Raw genomic sequence first — 22,720 nt, forward strand, 5'->3', positions numbered from 1 at the left:
AAAATAAATTTGAACAATGCTACAAACCACACTGAAGGAGAGTGAAATTTCCTACAATGCTTTGTGCCAATAGGAAGTGGTTTAACTTTCCTTGAGTTATCTGATTGCACTTCAAAAACATTATTTTACTTGTAGTTAACATGATACGGGAAACGTTGCAATGGCAGTGCCCCTGCTACTCAGCTCAAGAGTTTCTTGCAAGAACAGTTCCATCATTGTGTGGATTGAACATAAAGAAAATGGAAGTTGAAGCAGACCAGTTGGTCCTTTGAACCTTCTTTTCCATCTAATAAGAACATGGCTGATATTTGACCTTATTTCCATGTACCTGCACATTCCTATATATTTTTTTGAATCATTTAATATTCCCAAAAAAATGAACAATTTCTACCTTTAATAAACTTAATGGCTGAGTGTCCAAGAATTCTATAGATTGACAACCCTCTGGGTGAAGAAATTTCTTCTCAGCTTTTACTGAATGGATTTGTCTTTAGTCAATATCCTGGGACAGCCCTCGTCTTTCATAGTGATCAGTTAAGCTGGGTGAAGTAAGGTTTATGAGATGGACTGTTGTCATCGTTTTACATTGGCTGGAGAGTCAATGAGAGTCCCTATATGCTCGTCCTGCATGGACAGTAACAATTTCTGTATCAAATTCCAAGTGATGCCATAAATATTGAGCAGAATGATGCAATGAATGGTGGGTTCTACTACAGTATTAACTTCAGCAAGTTTGTGTTTGAATTTTACTCATTTCTTAACTTTATTATTTTAAAACAGCTAAAATATTTATAGAACAAGCACCCTACAGGTGTCCTGCCATGGCCGAATTGTATTAAGAAGTTAGAGTCATAGGGTCTGTTTGTTTTTTATTAATTTAGAGATACAGCATGCTAGCCTGCACCACCCAGTTACACTCATGTTACCAATTAACCTACTAAACTGTACGTCTTTGAAATGTGGGAGGAAACCAGAGCACTCAGAGGAAACCCATGTGAGAACATACCAGCTTCTTAGGCTACGTCCACACTAGACCGGATAATTTTGAAAATGCCGGTTTCACGTAAAAACGACAGGTGTCCACACGAGGTGTTTTTGAAAGTACCTCCGTCCACATTAAAACGGATATTAGGGCGAATCTCCTCCTACTGGGCATGCGCAGGACACACAGAAAACAAGCGAAGAGGAAACAGTATACTTGGTGCGCGTTTGTCCAGTTACAGACCAGAAAAACTTAAAAGGAAATTGCCAAATGAAAGGCTTGGTGCACGTTTGTCCAGAAACATTTCCTACAGCCATAGTCTCTTCACCGATGAAAGGGACGACAGCTACAACTAAATGCAATAAGGCTTGTTACTGGACAAAAGTGAAACTTGCTGCTACCTCATTTGTTTGCCTTTACTTTTGCCATGTCTTTGTGTATAATTTTGCTGTGTTTAACATGTGCAATAAAACGAGTTACTGGGCAAAAGTGACAATTGCATCTATTGAATGTTTGCACAAGCTATACATTAATAAAGCACCTTGTTAAATGTATAAAACATGTCTGCATCAGTGTTATCTTGTATTTCCATACAATGTTACATTAGGATGTTACACATCTATTATCAGATGTTGTTGTGGTGTTGGAGGTTGCGTTCAAAACAATGAAATGCCGCGCTGCCGCCACCATTTGTTCCGGCACGTCATGACAGCGGTTTTAAAATTAGCCGCTTACCCCGTACACACTACAATAGCTAACTGGCGTTTTCAGATTTAAACACTCTGGAGAGTGTTTTAGAAAAGCTCCATTTTCGGGGGAGGAAAACGCTGTTTCCGTGTGGACGGAGGGTCAAAACGAAGAGAAAAAGCTCCGGTTACGGATTTATCCGGTCCAGTGTGGATGTAGTCTGAGGTACAACTGTGGAATTGAACCCAGGTCTCTGGCGCTGTAATAACATCACAGTAATCACCACAGCACCATATTGCATTGTATGGCAGAGAAATAGGCCCTGTGGCCCACTGCATTTATGCCGACCATCATGCCTGTCCACACTAATCCCACTTGTCTGCATTAAATCTATATCCGTCTATGTCCTGCTCTTTCAGCAGATGCCTGTTAAAAGTGGTTACTGTTCCTGCCTCCACCATCTCCTCTGGCAGAAAACTTTACCTCTCGGGGCCCCTGTTTATTCCTCCAACCCCCTTTTGTTGAATCTTGTGAACAAACATGAAATATTCCTACCCACAAAAATCCATGCACAAGAGACATTAATTCATCAGTGGAAGATAATCCTTCTACGGGACATACGGTATATCATTCTTTTTGTCATGAATATGAAATATTTCATCTTTCTGCAAGGATGCACCAAACACTGTGGCTCGCTGTTGGATGGTTGGAAGACATTTTGTTAAACTTCCTTAATTGCTTTCTCTTGCTAATTACAGAGTCTGTAAATTGGATACCCAACTTGCAATGCAAATGGCTCAGATGAGAATGGCAGTGGATGTGGAGGATTCAGAAAGTAGGTAAATCTATACAATTTAATCCAGGTACTTGTTAAACAATGAACACAGGAAGCAGAAACTGAAGAGCATTTCCAGTGATTTTTATTGTAACAGATAAAATCAAATTTAGTCTTGTCATCTTGTCTTTTAATGATCCCATTCTATTTAAAGCTGTAATCAGTAAAGCCAAGAAAACACTTTAGGATTGCCACAATCATTACATCCTACAGAATAGATCATGCTCAAGGCACGTGTTATATCAGTGTCTAGTTGTGGGTAACTGAAGATACAAGAGAGATAAAAATCTCCAGTTTCAGGAAAAAACTAAAGCCTTGGAAGTGATTTAACTAGGGGCAATTTTTCAGAAAAGTGTCCTGAGAAAAGTTGATTTGAGGTATTATTTCAGACAAGGGCAAAAAGAGATTCAAATTAATAGAAGGAAAACCTAGAAGAATGTAACAGGCAAGTGAAAAACTGCAGACGCTGGAAATCCAAGCAACACACACAAAATACTGGAGGAACTCAGCAGGCCAGGCAGCATCTATGGAAAAAAGCACGGTGAACGTTTTCAGCTGAAAACCTTCGACAGGACTGGAGAGAATAAGCTGAACAGTAGATTTGAAAGGGGGGGAGGGGAGGGAGAAACACCAGGCGATTGGTGAAACTTGGAGGGGGAGGGATGAAGCAAAGAGCTAGAAAGCTGATTGGTGAAAGAGACAGAAGGCCAGGGAAGAAACAACAAAGGGGAGGGGGAGGGAAGGAGAACCACAGGGAGGCAACGGGTGGACAAGGAGATAACATGAGAGAGGGAAACGGGGTGGGGGGAGGCATTACTGGAAGCCTGAGAAATCGATGTTCATGCCATCAGGTTGGAGGCTACCCAAAATGTAACAGAAAGTAACAGAAATGGGTTCATCCCTCAAACTTCTCCTGTAATTTGGAGAAGACAGAGTGCTAAATGCATCAAGAGAACTTGCATATACAGATGTAGGGGTAAGAGCCCTCTGCGGCCATCCAGGATGGTGAGATAGGAAATGATAAATGTATTTTATTCCCTCATCAGGAGCTGCATTATGAATTAATTTGTTTTCTGGAGTAGGTTCTAAATGGTTTGACTCTGTGCATGTATGTGTAGTTAGGAAGTGTTTTTATGTGTATCATGCTAATAAGAACTGTCTGAATCTATTTTATGAAAGGTGAATAAATGCCCACATTACCTGATATATCCAATTTGGGGTCTATGCTGCAAAAACCAGCGGTAGGAGACTTTGTCTTTCCAACCCACATCTCTGGGGTCTTTCCATAGTAATCGGACTTGATCTGTGGTGTCTCCAGTGTGCCAGAGTGCATTTCGTAGGTGCTCACCAGGCCCAGTGTTTGACTTGACTGCCTACAGAGCCAATTATGGCAGGTAATACTTCAGTACAATAGATTTCTATAGACATTATGAGCAAGCACATTTTCCATTGTAATCTGCATTTTATTACCACAAGTACTTTAAGTTATCAAGGAAACATTTGAGCTAACAAATAAGTTTGAGCTCTGAAATTCAATTTGACCTAATTATTATTTGGGCTAACAATGACATTCACTGATCTTCTTTGGGACACTGAAGTAGATGCAAAGACCAAAGTCCAGCTGGATGAATGGAAGGCCAAAAAGGAAGAAGTCAATAGAGATACGAAAACAGAGGATTCGTCTGATGACGTTGTGGATGAGGAAACTAAGAGGTGCGATCAGATCGTAAAGGGAGCATAATAAGTGAATACTCCAGTGAACTAAATACACCTTCCCAAGATCAAGATGCACCAACTAGAAGAAGAAGAAGGAAGAAGCAAGTGTTCAGACCTGTCAGAACCACTTCCTGCAGTCTCAGAATCATCTCATACAACCACCACGGGAGAGGCCCGAGAACCTGAGATTGTTTTCACAGCCACAAGTCTCACCTGCCAAGCAGAGTGATCCTCCCCACTGACACCACCCCCCCCATCAGGAAAGATGGTATAAGTGTAGGAAAGCCTCCACAGTGATGAAATTTTACAGCCTGAGTGGGACAATTTAAAATTTACCATGCTGTGGATGTCTTTGCATAGTAGCTGCATTATATATTATACTGTGTTGATGCATATGTCATCACACTACCATGTGATAAGTGCCCACCTCGTTTACAGTAAACTGGAAGGTAGACCCCAATACCTGGACTCCCATGTCTTCCTTTGAACTAGCTTAATGTTTTGAAGTTACAAAGCATGACAACAAGGAGAGAGGAAGTCTTGTTGAATTTGAAAACTGAGGATGTATGGAGCAACAGACAAGATGCTGGAGGAACACACTGGGACAGGTAGCATTTGTGAAGGGAAATGGACTAGACTAATGGAGTTATGAGGCCTCCTGCAAACACTTAAGCTTGAAACAAAATGGAGGGATAATTAAGCACGTCAACTTGCATTTTTATGCACTTTCGGAATAGTAATAATCTCTTAAGCTGCATCAGAGGAGTGTTTTCCAACAATATCTAGAAATGAGTGTAATGCCCTGGCTAAAATTCTCACTGCTATGCTGTGAGGTAGTTTATATTAGCAGTTTTCTGTAGAAGCAGTGTTCCATGCTGGAAAGTATGTTCTGGCTTTGGCTAACATAAGGACCCTTGTTGAACAATTTAGGAATGTGAGTCAGCCAATCGGGATTGTGGGATGTGAGGGAAGCTTCTAGAGAGCTGAGGGGAAGAGTTTTCTGAAGGATAGTAGTTTAGGGTGTTTTGGTGGGAGCCGTGGAGCAGGGCACAAGGGAGGGTGCTGCAGAATGCTGTTGGAAAGAGAATCCCCGTTGCAAAAAGTGCTTTGTGTAAATGAATGGCTCTAAGGAGGAAGGACCAATACTCCTGAGAGAGCCGGTTCGTTCAACATGGTCTTCGAGGAGAGTTCAGAACGTGGTGGGTCCAGTGTGTGAGTAAAGAGATACCTCCCCCCTCCCCCCCCCGACTACTCCAGTATGAGCTCTAACGTTTATGTCCACATTGGGCTGGTTTAACTATAATGGGCCCTTTTATTTTTCTTTTCTTTTCCTGTAACTGTTCAATAAAGTTGAAAATTTAGTAAATATACTTTCTTTATCATTTTTTGCTAGTGTATGATCTGTCATTTCTGGTCTACCGATAACTGTGTATGGGCAGTATTTACACAGCATTTGCTCAAATCGAGGCTTCTTTAATCGGAACATCCCGGCACTCCTGCTTGGTTGAACCCCAAATCATACTGATTCAAGATATATTGTTTATGAAAGGTGGCCTTCTCACTGCTGAGTCACGTGGCCGTTAGCAGAGTTAGTTAACGAGCTCCGGTGAGAGGGTTCCATGACTAATACAAGTAGATATTGCAGCAGATGACAAAAAGACTGGTCAAAGTGGTAGGTTTTAAGAAATATTTTGAAGGGAAAGGGAGCGAGGGAGATGTTTAGGAAGAGAATTTCAGGGTTAGGCTCAACAGTTGAATTTCTAGCTAGCAATGGTACAGTATTTAATTTTGGGAATAGTGACTGATGAGGAAGGGGAAATTGGAGATGGGCAGGATGAGGGATTCATCGAGCTGGGGATGTGGTGGTGGGGAGTGAAGAGGGGAATGTTGATTCCTTTCTTCACTCAATCTAAACCATGCACATCTCCCTGGAAAAAGCCAGTCCATAGACGTTGGTGGCCCGTGTACCTTGAGCTGGATCCCTGGCTCAGCCACAGCACGGAATGGGGTAGCTTGCCAGTACGTCTGCTCGGTCTGTTTCCACATCACCACGTAGAAGCTGGAGCTGTCCTGGTATCCAAAGATGAATCCAGCGTAGTCGTCATCGGTCATGGTGTTGACGTGGAACGTGCCCTCAAAATCAACTCCATTAAACGCGGTATAGCCTGTCAGGTGATAAGATTCAGCTGTCAGTCCGCTGACCATCTTTTCTTTCCAAACAACTGTCAATAGAAATGCTCTTAAATTTAACGCTGAAATGAAGCAGATATAAAACTAGGCAGTTTCCACTGTATTTGTGGCACAGCGAGGCCTCCTGGTGTGGTTGAACTTCCTTCTACTTTGATGAATAAACACTTCTCGGGCTTCCAGCCGGACACAAGTATCGATTATAACTCAGTTATAATTAACTGAGTATCGATTATAATCCAGTGGCCACACATTTTAATTCCACATCACCCAGTGGCCACACATTTTAATTCCACATCCCATTCCCATTCTGACATGTCTATCCACGGCCTCCTCTACTGTCAAGATGAAGCCGCACTCAGGTTGGAGGAACAACACCTTACATTCCGTCTGGGTAGCCTCCAACCTGATGGCATGAACATCGACTTCTCTAACTTCTGCTAATGCCCCACCTCCCCCTTGTACCCCATCTGTTATTTATTTTTATACACACATTCTTTCTCTCACTCTCCTTTTTCTCCCTCTGTCCCTCTGACTATACCCTTTGCCCATCCTCTGGGTTCCCCCCACCCTTGTCTTTCTTCCCGGACCTCCTGTCCCATGATTCTCTCGTATCCCTTTTGCCAATCACCTGTCCAACTCTTGGCTCCATCCCTCCCCCTCCTGTCTTCTCCTATCATTTTGGATCTCCCTCTCCCCCTCCAACTTTCAAATCTCTTACTCAATCTTCCTTCAGTTAGTCCTGACGAAGGGTCTCAGCCTGAACGTCGACTGTGCCTCTTCCTGGAGATGCTGCCTGGCCTGCTGCGTTCACCAGCAACTTTTATGTGTGTTGCCTGAATTTCCAGCATCTGCAGGTTTCCTGTTGTTTATTGATTATAACTGATGTTTTGATGACAAATCTGCCATCTTCAATCAAGTTATAATTGATACCCGTGCCCAGCAGGAAGCCCGAGAAGAGTTTATTCATCATATACACCAGGAAAGCACTACTTAATCTCATTCACCCAATCAACACATCCATCTATGTCCTTCTCTCACACACACCTTCTTTTATTCATTCCAGGAATGTGAGCTACAAAGTGAAGCCACCATAGAGTCATAGACCACTACAGCACAGAGGTCCTTCTGCCCATCTAGTCTATGCTGAACTATTATTCTGCCTTGCCCCATCGACCTGCACCTGTACTATAGCTCTCCATACCTGTCCTATCCATGTACTTATCCAAACTTCTCTTAAATGTTGCAATCAAACCTGCATTCACCACTTCTGCTGGCAGCTCGCCCCTCCACACTCTCACCATCCTCGGAGAGAAGAAGACCCCCCTCATGTTCCTCTTAAACATTTCACCTTTCACCCTCAACTGGTATTGGACCGCTACTTTTTACATTGCTTCCCAATGATTTAGATAATGGAAATGATGGCTTTGTGGTAAAGGTAGGTGGAGGGGCAGGTAATGCTGAGGAAGTGATGCGAGTGCAGCAGGACTTAAAATGAGAAGAATGGGCAAAAAAGTGGCAGATGCAATACAGTGTTGGGAGATGTATGATAACACATTTTGTAAAAGGGACAATAGTGCAGACTGTTATCTAAATGGGGGCCAGGGGCTACTTCTGTAAGAGTTGCTGCAGTCAGGTTGGTGATACAGTCAGAGCAGTTACTACAGTCGGACAGGACAATTATCCTGCAGCTACCTTTACAGGCAAGATAGCAATAAGCTTGACAGACTGCAGAAAAAATTTACAACCATGTTGCTGGGACTTGAGGATTAAGTTACAGGGAAAAGTTAAATAGGTTAGTACTTAATTCCCCACGGTGCAGAATGAGGGGAGATCTTACCAAGGCATACAAAATTATCAGGGGTATAGAAAAGGTACATGCATACTTTTTTCACCTTGGGTCGGGTGAAACTACAAATAGAGGTCATAGCTTAAGGGTAAAGGTGAAATATTTAAAGGGAATCTGCGGGGGAACATTTTACTCAGGGTGGTGTGAGTGTGGAGCTTCCATTGGAAGTGGATCCAATTCTAATATTTAAGTTTGGAAGGGAACATGGTCTGGGTGCAGGTAGATGGGGCTAGGCTGAAGATGAGGTCAGCACAGACTAGATGGGCTGAAGGTTCTGTTTCTGCATTGTAATGCTCCACGATTTTATTACACTCAGCAACAAAGCTGTTTCTGTCAGGAGAGAGATTACAGTCAGCTGCAGAGATTTTGCAGCTAGGGAGGGTGACCAGCAAATGTTGGCAGGTGGACCTCCAGACAAAACTGCAGTCAGGGGAGTGAACTGTTCATTCACTGGGAGTCCAATCCCATTGGAATTGTCCCCAGGAAAGGTCGTGAATATACAGTATGCAAGCTTTAGCACATGGCAAGGTGGGCTACAGAGGAAAGGAAGTGTATCTTGGCATCACTGATTGTGATTACTGGCGTAGTGGCACATCTAGTATAGCCACTGCCCCACAGTACCAGAGACCCAGGTTCAACCCTGTCTATGTGGAGCTCTGTATGTATCCCCTGTGACCGAGTGAGCTTCCTCCCTTATCCCAAAGATGTGTGGGTGGCTAGGTAAAATGCCGCTAATGAGGGAGAGTTGATGAGATTGTGGGGAGAATAAAAATGGGATTATTGTAGGATTAATATAAATGGGCTGCTAACGGTCAGCATGGACTATGTAGACCTAAGAACCAGCTTCCCTGCTGTATCTTTCTATGACTCTCAATCACAAGTAAAGGCATTGCACTAAAGTAAATAATTCTGGTTTGTTGTCATTTACAAGATAATCTGCAGTCAGCATTTCCGCACAATTGGTTTCTTATTTCATCTGTTCTCTGAGGCAAGAGGTTTTATCTCAATTTCTTACTGAATTTATTGGTGACCATCTTACATGTACGATTGATTCCTTTGTAATTTCCTCTTCAACTGAAGGGAACCAGAAATTTATGAAGTAATTATAGGATGTGCTCTTATGAGTGTTGTTTAACTGATGCCTCGGCACTTGATAAAAATAGTTTGACAAAGCATGTTGAAGCATTTCTATTTTTTTGTCATTTACAAGTTATTAGGAAGAGTGATTAAAAAAATTGGCGACAGAGGTTGTTTTAAAGGAAGGAATTGAAGTACGTTGCAGAAAGGTGTAGGGGATGAATTACCGAAACAGGCCCAATAAACACTGAAGGCACCTTGAATAATGGCGAAGAAAATTTGAATAGGTCAATCTTTGTTCTGCGGGGATACTGAAATATCCTGAAATGAACGGGTCCTGATGAAGGGTCTCGGCCTGAAACGTCGACTGTACCTCTTCCTAGAGATGCTGCCTGGCCTGCTGCGTTCACCAGCAACTTTGATGTGTGTTGCTGAAGTATCCTGTCAGACTAGTCTCCTTCTGGAGCCAAGGCTCTCATCATTTTTTTTATACCATGGACACCTACCATTAACTGAGGAGTTCCCAGATAGGGAACCCCTGCTCCGGAAGGAAGTAATGAATGTGCCAGGAGCTGATACTGGGAGAGAGTTGGCAGATTGTGAGGTAGTTAAAAGGTCCCAAGAGGAATATAGAACAGAGAAGTGACACAGTCAGGTAAGAAGTAACTGTCAACATATGCACAGGCATGAAGACAAAGCGAATTTGGATGTAGTGGCAGAGTAGGGAATGAAAACTCCCATCACAATGACAAGGAAAGGAAGAAGGAGCCCATTCTGAAAGTCAAGAAAGAACTCAGCAGGGTGAGCAGCGTCAGTGCGGTGGAGGTGGGGGGGTGGGGGAGATTGATGACATTTTGGGTTGAAACCCTGCATCAGGATGCAAATCCTAATGCAGGGGTTTTGACCCGAAGCATTGACAATTTCTTCACCCTCACAAATGCTCCCGCCCCACTGAGTTCCTCCAGCAGAATATTCATTGCTCCAGATTCCAGCATCTGCAGTCCCATGTGTCTCTGTGAAAGCTGAGATCCTATGGTGGACACTGTAGAATCAAACTGGAGTACACCTACACTTGTGTCCAGATATGAGTTGATTGTGGAGTGGAAGGGGTTCATGAGTGATTCAAAGGACGGACTGGAACCAATGGCCATGGAGGAGTTTGAACTAACAGCTATAAATCTTGGAACCAGTCAGACTGAAAGCAGTCTCTGATGCACACTAGAGAGAAGGTTTAAGGACAAAGGATCATGAAGAACAGATAGTCAAAGTGTGATAAGGGTAAATCTGCTGAGAAGTTTTACAGCATCAACGTTGGAATCAATCTACATGATAAATCTATATGTTAAGTTGCAAGCAACTGTAATGTTCTAATTATCTCTTTGGCTTCACTGTGCCTTTTTTCTTTTGACCTGCTGATAGTTATTATGTATTACATAAGGACATTGAATGCATTGTGTGATTTTACGTACCAACTGCCAGGCCAGGATCGCTGTTCATTGTCTGCACAATTTCCATTCCCTGAAATGAATCAGTTGGTTATGGAAGATAACAACATCCTATAGAGTACCTTTAATATAAAACAATATTACAAGAATGACAATATAACAAGCTATGTTGATCCATATATGAGAAAAATCTCAGGTTGTATACATTCTCTGATATTAAATGGAACCTTTGAAATCCTCAAAGGCTTAATCAGAGGGTCAAGTTTAATCTACCAATGAAAGGAGAGTCAAGAATTAAAGAGGTTTAGGGAAGAAATTGTAGTGTATTTAAAATTTCAGTAATATGAGTAATATTGCAAATATATTGTTTGATTCTTTGTTGTTTACGTATAGGTTACATGTAAGAAGTACGTCAATGGTATATGTTATTATGCCACAACGCCATGTCTGAGCATCTCACTAAAAGAAAAAGTAAGTAGACCAGTTGTGCAGCTCCCATAGATTTCTTTCAAGTAGCTTCTGGAGTTACAAAACATAACAATGGAGACAAGGACGTTTTAAAATGAACCCAAGATGACCACCTACCTGTTGAAGCACAGTGAGATATTCCATTTTTTTTTAAAGCAGTAATTTTTCTTTGGAAGGGGAGCAAGATGTTCAAGTTTAAAAGAAAAAGCATACCACGTGTTTCTTCAGAAGGGGAGAGAGAGGTTCGTGTTTAAAAAAAAGGCAGAAAATGGACAAAATTCACATGTTCATAAAAAGGGAGTACCGCGTGACAATAATAATAAATTTACAAAAGCAGAAATGGCTGGCTACTTCGGAAAGATAGATGCATTTGATTGAATAACAGATAACTGGATGATGTATACTGAGCGAATTGAGAAGTATTTTGAAGCAAATAAAATAGCCAATGAAAAATGAGTTCCAGTGTAACTGAGTGCAATAGGTGGAAAAAAATACAGTTTGTTTAGAAGTTTAACTGCTCCAACCAAACCAGCCTAAATGAGCTTTGCTGATATCATGAACATAATGCAAGAACATTTAGAACTGAAACCACTGATGACTGCAGAACACTTTAGGTTTCATAAGCGGAATCAAAAGGAAGGGGTGTCCATTTCAGCTTACGTGGCTGAATTGAAGAGCTTGTTCAGCAGCGTCAGTTTAGTGATGGGCTTAATGATACCCTGAGAGATCATTTAGCCTGTGGAATCTTACAAGAAAGCACTCAAAAGCAGCTCTCATATTGAAACATAACTATGTTTAAAATAGTAGTTGATATTGCTGTACCAATGGAAACAGTAGCAAGAGACACAACTGAGTTGCAGTCAGGAATGAAAGTGATCATGAACAAGATTGCAAAGTCTAAACAGAGACCTGCCCGGCTGAACAAATTGTGGTACTGTTGTGGCAGGGTTCACACACACACCAGGCCAATGCAGGTTTAAAGAGAAAACTTGCAGAAAATGCAACAAAGTAGGACACATTCAAAGAGCATGTCAGGCAGGATGTTCATGGATGGCTTTGGAAAACTCAAACATTTCAAAGGTAAAATAGTGTTAAATGAAAATGCCACACCCAGGTTTTACAAAGCCTGTCCAGTTTCTTATACTATTCTTTCCAAGGATATTTTTGCAAACCTTTCTGGAGAGAAACATTTCAGCAAAGTGGACGTAGCTGATGCCTACCCACAGATGGAGATGGAAGAAGAGCACAAGATGTTTCTCGCCAGTGATGCTCACAAACGGCTTAATCGCTATAATACACTTTTTCTTTTTGGAGTAGCATCTGCACCTGCACTCTGGCAGGAAGTTATGGACCAGGTGCTGCGAGGCTGCCCAGGCACTCAATGTTACCTGGATGACATCATTGTTACTGCTGAGAACGACAAGGAACATCTCCAAAATTTCAAGACATTACTTACTGTGGTCACACCATTCACGCACAAGGTTTACACAAGTGTGCAGAGAAAATTCAAGTAGTGGTGGATGCCCAAGGCCAAAGGACATATTACAGTTGTAGTCCTTTTTAGGATTTGTCAATTACTCTAACAGGTTCCTGCCAAACCTAGCTAACGTGCTCCACCCTTGAACTCATTACTACAGATTGGGAAGAAATGTCAGTGGACAAAGCAATGTGAAGTGGCTTTCCAAAAGGTAAAGGAAATGGTGACATCAGACACTGTACTCACACATTATGATCCACATTGTCCAGTGAAGTTTGCTAGTGATATCTCACCTTATGGTATAGGTGCAGTCATGTCACATATTATGAGTGATGGAAGTAAACACCTCATAGTCTTTGCATCACGTTCCCTTACTGCTGCAGAGAATAATTATGTACAAACTGACAGAGAGGTCTTGAGTTTGGTTTGGGATGTAAAACATTTCAACCAGTACTGTATAGGAGAGATTTTACCCTCATTACAGATCATCAACCATTGGTTTCCATTCTCAATCCACAGAAGGGTGTTCCACTAACAGCAGCAGCTCGAATGCGGAGATGGGCTCTGTTTCTTGGAGGACACAATAACAAGATTGGACTCAAGAGGACAATTAATCATGAAAATGCTGATGGACTGTTCTGTTTACCCTTGGAAAAGGAAATACCTGAAATGTTTACAAAAATAGACACTTCTCTTGATGTTTTCTCCCAAATGCAAATTGGAAGTCTCCCTATTACAGTTGAGATGATCCAAAGAGAAACCAGAAAATGCACCACACTGTGTCAGGTCTACATCGCAACTCAAAATGGCTGGATTGCGCACCAGAAATTCAGGGTTGCCTTATGTGGGGATTGAGAGTTGTTGTTCCATCCAGGCTGAGAGCTGAAGTGTTGGTGAAGCTACATGCTGGTCATGTAGACATGGTCAAAATGATAGAATTGGCTTGAAGCTTTGTCTGGTGACCTGGGATAGATCAGCAGATCGACCTGCTCACCATGCACTGTTTGGGATGTCAACACATGCAGAAGATGCCAAGAGCAACACCTCTCCATCGCTGGGAATAGCTCATATTGCTCTGGCAGAAGATTCATGTGCATCTTGCTGGACCACTCATGGGTACAAATTTCTGTGTAGTAGTGGATGCAGCTACATGGTGGCCAGAAATGTTCTCAACAGCCTCCATTACAGCCTCACACAGTGCTGATGTGTTGAGAAGCCTATTCTCAAGGACAGCTACTCCAGAACACTTAGTTAATGACAATGGACCACAGTTTCTTGCAGAACAGATTCAGTCATTCCTGAAAATGAATGGAATAAGACATATTACATCTGCACTGTACCACTCAGTTACAAGTAGCCTGGTGGAAAATTTTGTCCTGAAACTAAAGTGCAGACTGCGAGCAATGTCAGCAGAACACAGTACACTGACACTGAATCAGAAGCTCGCCAATTTCCTCATTGCATATCGCGATGCAGCACACTCCACAACCGACAACTCACCAGCTGCGCTGTTCCTGGGTTGTCCCTTGTGCTCACGCTTGGATCTCCTCAAATGCAAACTCAGAAGGAGTATGCAGGACAAACAGCTGAGGCAAACTGAGGGCTCCTCGAACAAGGAGGTTCAATGTTTCACTCCTGGAGAAGCAGTCCTGGCGAGGTACTACAGGGGCGATCAAAAGTGAGGATGTGGAAAGATTAAAGACAGAACTGGACCACTCTCCTACGCAATGGAAATTGTGTCTGATGTCATCTAGAGACGACACTTCGATCAGCTGAGGAGAGCGGAGTCAACTGTTAGAGAAGAGAGGTGTCCAGAGCTGTCTGAGCCACTTCCTGCATTACAAGATCAACTCCTACAGCCACTGTGGAGGAGGTCCTAGGACCTGAGATTGTCTCACCTGAAAAGCAGAGTTCCCTTGTCTGGAAAGATGTTATCTTACAAAAGGAAATGACAAAGCATGCATTACCTTCCCCTTCTGGATCTCATCTATCTCATTTCAGGGGTTGGATAGGTAACAAACCTTCATTACAGGCATATAGACTCCTACAGCTATCTCAACAATACTTCCTCCCACCCTGCTTCCTGTAAGCAATCTATTCCATTCTACGGTCTCCATTGTAGTTGTCTTAATGACACAACTTTACACGGGGTGCCTCTGAAAGGGCTTCCTTCTTCAATGTTGGACTTCCCTCTACCAGAACTGACAAATCCCTCAACTAAATCTATTTCTCATATCTTAGCTCCTGTCCTCCTCTTCTCCTCATTTTTGGAAGAGCAAAGGTAAAGTTTCCCTGGTCCGCAGCTTCCACCCCACCAACCTGTGCATTCAACACAGCATCCACCAGATTCGCCGAGGTTCCACAACCAGCCCCATTTTTTTCCCCATAAGTGGCTCCATGGTCATTTCTTCATCCCTACCACCCATGTTCCTTCCAATAGCACTTTTCCATGCAACATCAGGAGCTGTAAGATCTGAACATTTATTTCTTTCCATATGAGGACCAAAGAGTCCTTCCAAGAGAAGTTTGCACGACCTCATATCCATTGCATTCTGTGATCACAGTGTGGTCTCCTCTGCGTTGGAGAGACAAAAGGCAAATTGGTTGACCACTTGACAGAGCACTCATTTTTATTTGCAGGGTCTCTCAGAACTCCCCATCACCTGCCATTTTAATATTCTAGCTCATGGCTCCTGCACTGCTATAAGGATGCCCAAAGTCTGCTTGAGGACCACTGTCCTTTCTTCTCTCTGGGACCATTGTAGCTTTCCACACCCAGCGTTGCAATAGGTCACTTGTTTCTGCTGCCTGTGTGGGATGACAGGTATTTCTTCTGTAGTCACATTGGCTCATTCCCCCTCTGTCTATCAGCACAACTTGACCTGCTGAGCATCTTCTACAGACAACAGGAATTCTGCAGATGCTGGAAATTCAAGCAACACACATCAAAGTTGCTGGTGAACGCATGCAGAAATGAGTTCGGTGGGGCAGGAGAAAGCTGAGACAATAGGTCTGCCAGGACAGGCAGGTTTGTGGTTCTTGGTAGGAGGTAGAAACGGGAAGTGCAAGGTGTGGGAACTATAAGGTTGGTAGCAGTGGATGGGAGATCCCCTGAGCGGATAAAGTCGGTGATGGTGTGGGAGACATTGGCCTGGTCCTCCTTAGTGGGGTCACGATCGAGGGGTAAATAAGAGGAGGTATCCGCGAGTTGTCGCTGTGCCTCGGCAAGGTAGAGGTCAGTACGCCAGACTACAACAGCACCCCCCCTATCGGCGGGTTTAATAGTAAGGTTAGGATTAGTGCAGAGGGAGTGGACAGCAGAGCGTTCGGAAGGGGTGAGGTTGGAATGGGAACAAGATGCGGTGAAGTCGAGACGGTTGATGTCCCGTCGGCAGTTAGCGATAATGAGATCCAGAGCGGGCAGAAGACCAGAGCAGGGTGTTCATGAAGAAGAGGAGGGTTGAAGACGGGAGAAGGGGTCATCGGGAGAAGCGTTCACCAGTAACTTTGATCTTCTACAGACCCCTGAATGTCATTCCTTCGCCTGCTTTCTCAAACTCTAATCGTAATCACCTCATCGTTCCAGGTTCAGTATTTCCCTCACTGCCCAAATCAACCTGATAACCTCTATAACTTGGCACTGACTACATTATTTGTTCTGTCCACCCCCTCCTCCACTTCCATCTTCTCAGAAACAAAAAACAATGTTTTTCTCTCTTTGCCATTCTGGTGAAGGGTCTTTGATCCAAAACATGAACTGTTTTTCTTGATTTGCTTGACCTGTGGGATATTACAGACAGTTTCTCTTTTTGATGCAAAGCATAGTGGCCATATCCTCCAAGAGGACTGTTAAGAGTGAGTTTTGTTGGGTAGATGATTTGTTTAACTTAAATGACTTTGGCCACCAGACTTCTATTTGACAAAGTACTGTGGATTGAGTCCACAACAATGCGCTTCCTAAAAAGGTGTGAATACCAGATGCTTCTGGCGCCGTCGTTTGATCTGATGCTGTAGTTTTGAAGACAGTATTATCTATACATTGTAAATATTAATTGTCTTCTATGTTAGCACATAAAATGCCAAATAAATGTATTGTGGATTTAACTAAAGGCTGTGGATACCAACACAGACATGTTGGCGTCGGAAGGAAAAGATGAAATCCAAAGGTGTTTGTATGTAGCTTCAAAAGGAAGCATTGTCCATAACTTTTTAAGTAGCGATTGCCTTTGTGTTTAGCATATAAATATCGATTCCACATTGGGCTAGCAGACCTTCATACGGAAAGCGTCTCCGTCCGTATGATGCCTGCTGTACCTTGTGTCAAATAAACAAGCTGCTTTGTACCTACCAGTGACTCTGTCTGGTGATTTCATCCACGCTACAACAGGACCATGGACCACAACTTTGTTGAGGTTTGGTAGTTTCTCTTTTGATACAGAGCTTTGACACAGAGTATGACCAAAGGTACAGGGGGATCAATAAAATTAGGAATGTGTCAGAGCCTGGAATAGGAGGAGCACAAAGATATGAGAAAGTTTTAAAACTGAAGAAAGCTTACAGAATCAAAGAGGTGAAAAGTATTTGAAGTCAAAAATTTTTAAATCACACTGTTGCCAAGTCACTGCTGGTCCATGCACAGGGAGGATGGATAATTGAGATTTAATGCAAGTCAGTATGTGGGCAGCAGAGTTTTAAACATGTTCAAATATACTCAGTGGACACTATTAGGTACACTTGCTCCTTAATGAAAATACCTATCCGGCCAATCAAGTGGCAACAATTCAATGCACAAAAGCAGTCAGACATGGTCAAGAGGTTCAGTTGTTGTTCAGACCAAACATCAGAATGGGGAAGCAATGTGATCCAAATGCCTTTGACCATGGCATGATTGTTGGTGCCAGACCAGAGTGGTTTAAGAAACTGCTGATCTCCTGGAATGAACGATCGCAAGAGTTTTCAAAGAATAGAGGGAATTTTTTTTTAAAGCCAGTGAGCAGTATTTCTGTGGGTGAAAACAACTTATTAACGAGAGAGGTCAGAGGAGAATGGTCAGACTGATTCAAGCTGACAGGAAGGCAACAGTAACTCAAATAGCCACGAGTTACAACAGTGGTGTGCAGAAGAGCATCTCTGAACGCACAACACATTGAACCTTGAAGTGAATGGGCTACAACAGGAGAAGAGGACACTGGGTTCTGCTCCTGTGCCTAATAACGTGGCCACGGGGTTGTATATGGATGGTGTAAGGTAGGAATTCTGCCAGGTTAACATTTCATCAACACTCTATAAGGATTATAAAAGGATAGGAGCTGGAGAGAGACGAGGCCACAGCACAATGACAGGGAAAGTGGAGGGACGCTGCAGCAGAAGTGTCCCCAGTCATCTTGCATTCCATGCACTGAACTCTGACCCCGATTCGTCAAGGCATCCCATGCATCATTCTCCTTGTGTTAAACCAGGTCATGCACATGCATTCTCCATCAAGGGAATCCACTCTAAAGACAGCCCCTTAGGAGAATATCGTTCTCAACCCGAGTGATCACAGTATTAACACTACCACACAGCGGTGTTGCCAAACAAAATTTGACAGCAAGCCACATGAGGAGAAATGAAGATAAAAAGTAGCTATTAAAAGGAATGAAAAGAGATACCGACGTGGAAGGTTAATGGAGAGAATTCCACAGCGCAAGAGAGCAGAGAGTTTAAGGGCAGAACTCTAGATCATAAGCACTGGATAGCTGAAGGCATTGTTCCTATTTTAAGACTTGTACACTCTTATATTAGCTGCCATGCCATCAGCTATCCAGCATTTATGATCAAATTAATCTTAACTTAAATAACATTATTAACATTAATTCTCACCTGGTTGAGCACCACCCAGTTTGGATCAATTTGTGCATCCCCTTCCGGATCAAGGACAACAGTCTGGTATGCTCTGAAATCCGTTAAGGTAACTTCTGCATTCTCAGGGCAAACATCTATTCTATCAATGATGGTGTCGTGATCAAAATCACCTTCACAAATGTCTCCAACTCCATCAACTGAACAAAATAAGTAAAAGTTTTGTCATTGAAAACTGCACATTTATGGTTTTTCACAAGGCATGATAATTCACATTCACAGTTTGTAATTGTTCAAATAGTAACTATCTCCCACTCCCATCAGGGCAGAGGCTATGTGGCATCCACACCAGGGCAACCAGACTCAGAAGCAGTAATGCTGATCAACTACTCCACCCACCAACCCACCGACCCACCACACCACTTACCCCACCTACTTTATCATTTCCTGTCAGAGTCACCACATATACAGACACTCCTGTGCCTAGCATCACCTTATGTATATACAACCGATCTATGTATATAAGCTATCTTATGTATTTATATTTATTGTGTTTCTTTATCATTGTGGTTTTTTGTGCTACATCAGATCCAGAGTAACAGTTATTTTATTCTCCTTTACATTTGTGTACTGGAAATGACATTAAACAATCTTGAATCTTGAAACTATTAGAACATGTTATAGAGAAAAGAACAAGCCACAGAAAAGAGGTGAGATTTGGGCATCTTCTGAATTAAGTAACTACGGTAAAGCTGACTCAAGTCAGCATTCACAAGCAATTTCTTATTGCACACAGCAGTTGAAGTTAAATGCTTTCTATTTTAATAGTGGCAAATGCTGCTGGTAACTTAAATTAGCCGCCCCAAGGAACAGAATCATTATTGCATAAAGGTAGACGACAATTAAGGTCAAGGGTGAAGACTTCTACAACCTTCAAATGCTTTAGCAAACCAAACCACATCAACATATGGACCCTGCTCTATAGAGCAGCTTTACTGAAAATGTAACGGCTTTGGCTGTTGCTGTAACCAAGTTAGGGTTTGGAGATATTTCCACCTGACTCTAAGTTTTTCTATTTAAAAAATACAGATTTACTGAACTGTGGTGCAATTTGGTCTCACACCTTCCATGGTAGGCTGGTCTGGAGGGTTAGATTGCATGGAACCCAGGGTGAGCTGGCCGAGTGGTTGCAAAATGGACTTGGAGATAGGAGGCAGAGAGTGGTGGTGGAGGGGCATTTTCAGATTGGAGACCTGTGCCAGGATTCAGTGCTGTGTCCCTAGTCTTTCGTCATTCGTATTCAGGATTTGGATGAGAATGCAGATGGCATGATTAATAAATTTGTGGTGGTATGGTAGCCAGTGAAGGATGCAACACAGGGGCACTGACTACAAGATCAGGACGGCAGGTTAGAGCTGAACAAGATGTTGGTGAGACTGCACTTGGAGTATAGCATGCAGTTCTGAATGCAGTACTGTAGAGAAGAATGTGATTAAGCTACAGCAGGTGCAGAAAACATTCGGAAAGATGTTGCCAGGACTGGAGGCCTTGAGTTATCCACAAATCTGCCTGTTCTGGCCCCAGCGAACTTATCTCTGCATACCTTGACTGCGTTTTATATCCCTCCCGTCCCCGTTCTGTTCCTTCCTTCCTACAGCCATGACACTTCACATGCCCTGCATCTTTTCAATGAGTTTAAGTTCCCTGGCCCTGATTGTCTCATTTTCACTATGGATGTCCAGTCCCTATACACCACCATCCCCCATCAGGAGGGCCTTAGAGCTCTCTGCTTCTTTCTAGACAACAGACGCATCCTGTTCCCCACCACCACGCTCCTCCACCTGGCAAAACCGTTCCTCACACTCAATAATTTCTCCTTTGGCCCCCCCCACTTCCTTAAACAAAAGGTGTTGCCATGGGCACTCGTATGGCTCCCAGCTATGCCTGCTTCTTTGTCAGCTACGTGGAACAGTCAATGTTCCACGCCTACACCAGTATCACTCCCCAACTTTTCCTACACTACATTGATGACTGCTTCCTGCACCCATACTGAGCTTGTCAACTTAATCAACTTTGCCTCTAACTTCCGCCCTGCCCCAAATTTACTTAGTCCATTTCTGCCACCAAGCACACCGTTCCCTCCCCTACACTTCCCACTTTTTGCAGGGATTAATCCCTATGTGACTCCCTTGCCCACTTGCCCTCCCCCGGATCTCCCTCCTGGTGCTTATACTTACAAGCAGAACAAGTCCCATACCTGCCCCTACACCTCCTCCCTCACTACCACTCAAGGCCCCAAACAGTCCTTCCAGGTAAGGCAACACTTCATCTGTGAGTCTATGGGGATCAGCTTCTATATCTGGCGCTCCCAGTGTGGCCTCCTGTATATTGGGGAGGCTGATGTAGATTGGGAGATCACTTCGCTGGGCACTTATGCTCCATCCGCCGGAAAAGACAGGATCTCCCAGTGGCCACCCCATTACATTCTGATATGTGAGTCCATGGGCTCCTCCATTGCAGTGATGAGGCCACATTCAGGATGGAGGAGCAACACCTTATATTCCATCTGATGGTATGAACGTCGATTCCTTGAACTTCCGGTAATCCTCCCTCCCACCCCCTTCATCATTCCCATTTCTCTCTCTCTTGCCTTATCTCCTTACCTCTTCACCTGCCCATCACCCCGGTATTCCTCCTCCTTCCCTTTCTTCCATGGTCTTCTACCCTCTCCCATCCAATTCCCCCTCCTCCAGCCCTTTATCTCTCGCACCAGTCAACCTCCCGGCTCTTTACGTCACCCACTCTGCCTCTCCCGGTCTCACCGGTCACCTGCCACCCTGTACTTCTTACTCCCCTCCCCCACCTTCTTACTCTGACTTCTCCTCTTCCTTTCCAGTTCTGTTGAAGGGTCTCGGCCCGAAACGTGGACTGCTTACTCTTTTCCACAGATGCTCCTGGCCTGCTGGGTTCCTCCAGCACTCTGTGTGTGTTTCTCACTTATAAGAAGAGACTGGACAGGTGGGGACAGTTTTTGCTGGAGCAAAGGAGACTGAGAGATGGCTTTGTAGAAGTTTATTTCACCACGAGGGGAATAGACAAGGTAGATAGCCACAGTTTTTCCCAAAAGTTTTTTTTTTATAAGGCGTCCGTTAGTCTTGCAAGACTATGGATCTGCGCCTGGAAAGTCTTTTGATGGTCAAAGCGAGAGGCAATGAGCTCATCTGGAAGCAAAGCCCTGTTTTTGTCTGTGTCATTTGATTTAACGTTATAAGAGGTGTTAGTATTCAATCCCTGCTACAACTGTCGAGCATCCTTCATTGGTTCAAGTTTAGTCCTGAATTGCCACTTTGCCTGTGAGTTGGCTTTCCGGGGATCGTATCTTGTCCTCTTGTAACTTTCTCAGCCACCAGATTTGTATGTCTCTGATCTGGCCCTCAACAGATTGTGGATCACATGATTCATCCAGGCAATCTGATTGGGGAAAACGATGAATGATCTTGTGGACACCCTCGTCTACAATTGTCTTAATAAGTCCATGGCAACCATGGTGTATTCATTCAGATCCATAGGTGAGTCCTGGAATATGGCTCTGTCCATTGACTTGAAGCAAATCTTTACTCACTCCTCTGTCTCCAGCAACCATTCTTTGTTGTCCTAATCTCTGGAACTTTGCTCTTTAGCTTCTGCCTCTGTGTATCTCAGGGATGTATGCTTGGCCCACTGCTCTACTCTCTCTACACCCATGACTGTGTGGCTTTGCATTGCTCAAATGCTATCTATAAATTTGCTGATGATACTTAGCTGGAGCTGAGAGGGTGTACAGGAGTGTGATATACCAGCTAGTTGAGTGGTATCATAGGAACAACCTTGCACTCAACGTCAGTAAGACCAAAGAGCTGATTGTGGACTTCAGAAAGGGTAACATAGAAACATAGAAACATAGAAAATAGGTGCAGGAGTAGGCTATTCGGCCCTTTGAGCCTGCACCACTATTCAGTATGATCATGGCTGATCATCCAACTCAGAACCCTGCACCAGCCTTCCCTCCATACCCCCTGATCCCTTTAGCTACAAGGGCCATATCTAACTCCCTTTTAAATATAGCCAATGAACTGGCCTCAACTGTTTCCTGTGACAGAGAATTCCACAGATACAC

General features: G+C 43.4%; 1 protein-coding gene across 1 annotated transcript in view; it reads right to left on the reverse strand.

Annotated features, from left to right (window-relative positions):
- Positions 1-22,720, reverse strand: part of LOC140197220 (thrombospondin-4-like) — a 137,798-nt gene that overhangs the window by 11,723 nt on the left and 103,355 nt on the right. Inside the window, exons 17-20 of the mRNA XM_072257144.1 lie at positions 18,586-18,764; positions 10,803-10,851; positions 6,189-6,385; positions 3,705-3,877 (exon numbers count right to left, since the gene is read on the reverse strand). Of these exons, the coding sequence (XP_072113245.1) occupies positions 3,705-3,877; positions 6,189-6,385; positions 10,803-10,851; positions 18,586-18,764 (598 nt within the window). The remainder of the gene's footprint in view (positions 1-3,704; positions 3,878-6,188; positions 6,386-10,802; positions 10,852-18,585; positions 18,765-22,720) is intronic.

This window comes from Mobula birostris, chromosome 5 (assembly GCF_030028105.1).
Source record: "Mobula birostris isolate sMobBir1 chromosome 5, sMobBir1.hap1, whole genome shotgun sequence".
Classification (NCBI taxonomy): Eukaryota; Metazoa; Chordata; class Chondrichthyes; order Myliobatiformes; family Myliobatidae; genus Mobula; species Mobula birostris.